Genomic DNA, 5,159 nt, shown 5'->3' on the forward strand with positions numbered 1-5,159 from the left:
GACGCACGCCAATGCGTGCAACATTTACTATCGACATCGACTCAGCCAGATTTAATAATAAAATTGTTGAAAAAGAATTTTGGAAGAATCGATCTTCTCGTCGACAAAGCGCTAGAGGAGTTAAAACGTCTGCCGCCCGTGGGTCCTAGCGCCACAGATTTGAATAACTTTGCTACCAAAGTTGTCAACATAGTAAGCACTTTGTGTGAATTGGATAGTAAGAATTACAGTAACAATCCATTGCTTGTGAGGGAAATCACAGATCGCCTGAGTCCTCACATACGAAGCAGATGGTGTGCCTATGCCCGAGAGCACATAAAAAATGGAAAATGCGAGCTTATGCTCATGGCGGATTTTCTCATGGAGGAGAGCGACGCCGAGCTAGAATTCTCACATGCTCGGCTGCCTACGAGTTACACGAAGAGGAGGGAAACGGCAGTAAAAGAAACCGCCCGCCCATCGACGACGAGCCAACGAGTCCAGGGAAGTAGACGTCCACAGCAGGCGCAGTACCACGCCGAGCAAACATACACGACGGGCAACGCCGAGGCGCAGCACGCGCCCTGCCTATGCTGCGGCGGTGGCCACAGAACCCCGGAGTGCAAGCGGGTCTTGGCCATGGACGTGGGAGCCAGATGGGAATGGGCCAGGAGTAACACAATATGCTTCAGATGCCTAAACAGCAAACATAGAAGGGTTAAGTGTCACGACAAACCTTGTGGAGTCGACGGATGCGCTATTAGGCATCACAAGTTGCTGCACAGCGAGGGGAAGACGCAGGAAGTAACGCGTGAACGCCGGCCGCCGCCGCCCTGCGCGGCCGCACCCTCCCCGCAGCCCGCCGCCAGCCTTAGGTCCGGACAAACGCCGGCGGCTGTAGTAAAAGAGCCGGACACTGTTACGAACACCACGGAGTACGTGAGTAATACAACCACGGTTTTCCTCAAGATGGTTCCCGTCACAGTAGAAGGTCCCAAAGGGAAAGTGGACACCTACGCAATGTTGGACGACGGGAGCACCGTAAGCCTGATTCAGACAGACTTAGCGGACGCCGTAGGAGCTATAGGACCTGCCACGCCGCTATGTCTCGCAGGCGTAAGCAATATGGAAGCAGAGCCCGAAATAAGCAGACAGGTGAAAGTGTGTGTACGTGGGAAGGGTTTGGAAACCGCCTACGATCTCATCTTCACGACTGTGCGACGTATAGGCCTACGCACGCAACGGATGAGCAAGAAGATCATGGAACTAGAACACTTCAAAAATATTCCGACTGCGTGCTACGAGGAGGCTGTACCCAAACTGCTTATCGGCGTTGATCAATGGCCTGTGTTGCTGCCACAGGAAGCAATCATAAGGGGTTTAAACGAGCCAGCGGCAGTCCTAACGGGACTAGGATGGGTAATCTTCGGGGGCAGACCACGGCTAGTCATACCTAGGGAAGGCGAAGAGCACCTGATATTACACTGCCGCGAGAAGGATGAGAACCTGGACTCCATGCTAAGAGACTATTTTAACATAGACTCGCTAGGAATAAAAAATATCAAGAAAGTGGATCCGCAAGTCCAAAGGGCCGTGGATATTTTGGATAAAACAATAAAGAAAATCGACGACAACGGACCACGCTATGAAGTGGGCCAGCTATGGCGGGACGACGAGCCGCGAATGCCACCAACCTTGCAGACTGCGATAAGTCGATTAAGGAGTATCGAGCGCAAGATGGACCGGGATCCGGCATTCGCAGAGAGTTATAAGGAGCAAATTGATAATTTGTTAAAGAAAAAATACGCCGAGCCCCTTGAGGAACCGCCAGATAGCAAGATAGCGTGGGTGTTGCCGCATTTTGCGGTAACTAATCCGAATAAGCCGGGCAAAATAAGATTAGTCTTCGACGCTGCATGCCACGTCCAAGGGAAATGCCTAAATGATTTTCTTTTGGAAGGGCCGGATCTACTACAGTCACTGATAGGGATTCTCTTTCGGTTCCGCGAAGGACAGTTTGCAGTTGTGGCGGATCTACAGGAAATGTTCCTCCAAATAAAAATAAGGGCCGAGGATCAACCGTCACAAATGTTTATTTGGAGAGGGGACCGCCGGACAGGGAATCCACATTTCTACAAAATGACGAGCATGCTCTTTGGCGCAGCAAGCTCACCATTTTTGGCCCATAGTGTCAGGAACAGGAACGCTATGGACAACGCAGAGGAGTTCCCGGATGCTGTGGAGGACATCATCCGTAATCACTATATGGACGATTACGTGGCCAGCTACCCGGATGAAAAGGAACTCTTACATCATGCTACTGGTTGCGTCGTCGCATGCCAAGGGAGGGTTTCAGTTGCGAGGCTGGGCTTCAAACAGTGTGAAGCTACTTCAAAAGATCCCGGCGGAATTACACGCGAGCACACCGGCACAGCTCGGCAACGGCAAGGAGAACAAGATCCTCGGGATGTACTGGAACCCTGAAACCGACCAGTTGGGCTTCAACACAACGCTGATAAGGGTACCGGTCGCAGTAAAGGAAATGAGACAGACGCCTACAAAGAGGCAAATGTTATCGGCCGTGATGTCAGTATATGACCCACTGGGGCTTTTGAGCCATTACACTATAACAGCAAAGGTCCAGCTACAAAATATATGGGCCAAAAAGCTGGACTGGGACTCGCCACTGCCAGAAGAGGATAAGTGCGACTTCGAGGTTTGGCTGCGAGCCCTAAACAGTGTCGCGAAACTTAGGATACCAAGATGCTATCTTTCAACGGGGGCAGTGGCGAGAAGGGAATTACACGTCTTCGTAGACGCCAGCACAAAAGCATATGCATGCGTGGCATACTGGCGAGTGACCTCAAACGACGGGGATGCCCAAGTGAGTCTAATCGCAGCAAAAAGTAAGGTTGGGCCAACGAGGCAACTCAGTATACCACGCATGGAGCTACAGTCGGCGCTCATCGGATCAAGGCTCCAGCAAGTTATCCGAGAGGAGCATCGCCTAATACCAGATCAAGTCGTCATGTGGACGGACTCAAAGACTGTGCTGCATTGGGTCCGCAACGACGCAAAACGGTACAGCGCCTATGTGGCTAACCGCTTAGGTAAGATAGCGGAGCTGACAATACCGAAACAGTGGCGCTGGGTTCCCACGAAAGAAAACCCGGCGGACGAAGCTACCCGCCCGGACAAGGATCGGCAAGTGACCTTCGAAAGCCGATGGTATCAAGGACCAGACTTTCTTAAGCGCCCAGAGGAAGAATGGCCACAGGAGAAGATAAAAGAAGACATTGAAGAAGTTCTTCCCGAGTATGAAGAAGTTGTCTGCGCTGCCCAGGAAGAGCCAAGGGTCAACAAAGAGCCGATTCCAGACGTCGAGCGATTCTCAAACTTCAATCGTTTGTTGAACGCCACGGCACGAGTTTTTCAATTTATCGATTGTCTTAGGAGTCGACAACGACAGCCGCTACAAGTCATACATAGGAAAAAGGCGGAGCATCTACTTTTTCAGTATGCTCAACGCACAAGCTTTCCTGAGGAGTATCGGATTCTGGCTAAGGACGAGCCCGTCAGCCGCAAGAGTCGACTGCACGATTTGGACCCAGTATTAAGCCCAGACGGACTAATACGCATGCGAGGACGGCTCAATGCAGCGCCAGGGTTAGAAAAGCAGCCTATCATCCTGGACGGAAAACATCAAATAGTAAGATTACTGATTGAACGCGCGCATAAGGAAGCTGGACATGCAAATAACGAACGGGTTGTGAATGATCTACGGCAGCTCTACTGGATCATTCACCTACGGCCAACGGTGCGCATGGTGGCTGGCAAGTGTCGCCTGTGTGTATTGAGGAAAGCGCAACCGAAGGTACCAGCGATGGGAGATTTACCGCTGGCTAGGATCGAGCCGTACAAGAGGCCGTTTACGAACACGGCAGTGGATTTATTTGGACCGTTAACAGTGACCATCGGCCGAAGGCATGAAAAAAGATGGGTCGCATTGTTTACGTGCCTAACGACGCGAGCCGTACATCTAGAGGTCGTCCATAGTCTCTCAACGGACTCGGCGATTATGGCTCTTAGGCGACTAGCAGCGCGACGAGGATGGCCCGCAGTCATCTATAGCGACAATGCGACGAACTTCAGAGGAGCAGACGTCGAACTACGCAACGCATACAAAGAGTGGTTGCCAGCGCTTCGAGAGTTCGGCGTACAGCATAACGTCACATGGAGGTTTATTCCACCTGGTGCACCTAACCAAGGCGGAGCTTGGGAACGATTAGTACGCTCCGTAAAGAACGCCCTGACAGCAACGCTGCACACAAAGGCACCCAAAGAAGAATTGTTGCTGACCGTACTGGCAGAGGCGGAGAACACTGTAAACGCACGACCACTAACCCACGTTTCGGTAGACCCAAGGGACGAGGAGGCATTGACACCGGCTCATTTCCTCCTAGGAGGCTCAACAGGAGTTCCATCGACCGGACCGTGCGAGGAAGCAGATCGCAGGACTTGGCGGGCCAGTCAAGCTTTGGCCGATCACTTCTGGCGAAGATGGATACGAGAGTACCTACCAACACTCGCACCGCGTCAATCATCGGACAAAGGGGTCAGGCCGATCCAGAAGGGCGACTACGTAATAATAGTGGACGGAAACCTGCCGCGCAACGTTTGGCCACGCGGCATCGTCACCAAGGTGTACCCAGGACCGGATGGTGGAATACGATCGGCTGACGTCCAAACCCGAGGCGGCATGTTCCGGAGACCCGTCACAAAGTTGGCTGTCCTACCGTTGCAACAGGAGCAGCCGCAGTAGCGTCAGCGGGGGCACAATGTTACGGACAGCCTTAACCCCTGCCGGAACGAATCGCCTAACGAGAACAATTAACTAATCCAGCTATAGGGTGCCTAGTTATAGGATAGAAATAAGTTGACACAAACACATTTTATTTAACTAAAATCGATTGATCGATCGATATCGTCTCCGCAGAAACAGGAGAGTGTTGGGTCGCTATGAGAATAGCGTATTGCGCGTGACCTTGACGCGGCGGACGAGCGATGCGGCCTCTGCGAAAGCAAGGATCGTACTGGCGGGCACGCGCGCAAGCACTGATATATATCCCGTCAGGCGGCGGTGTCGCGAAGCGACTGGTTTACGCTCGATACCTCGCGGA

General features: G+C 52.3%; 1 protein-coding gene across 1 annotated transcript; it reads left to right on the forward strand.

Moving 5' to 3' along the window:
* The first annotated feature begins 2,563 nt into the window (after positions 1–2,563).
* On the forward strand, positions 2,564–4,801 carry LOC134753704 (uncharacterized). Its single transcript, XM_063689641.1, has one exon. The coding sequence runs from the start codon at positions 2,564–2,566 to the stop codon at positions 4,799–4,801; it is 2,238 nt and encodes a 745-aa protein (XP_063545711.1).
* The last annotated feature ends 358 nt before the right edge of the window (positions 4,802–5,159 follow it).

Source organism: Cydia strobilella, chromosome Z (genome assembly GCF_947568885.1).
Source record: "Cydia strobilella chromosome Z, ilCydStro3.1, whole genome shotgun sequence".
NCBI classification, from domain to species: Eukaryota; Metazoa; Arthropoda; class Insecta; order Lepidoptera; family Tortricidae; genus Cydia; species Cydia strobilella.

Coding starts and splice junctions, on each gene's coding strand:
- LOC134753704 (XM_063689641.1), top strand. CDS start 2,564: ATGTCAGTATATGACCCACTGGGGCTTTTGAGCCATTACACTATAACA.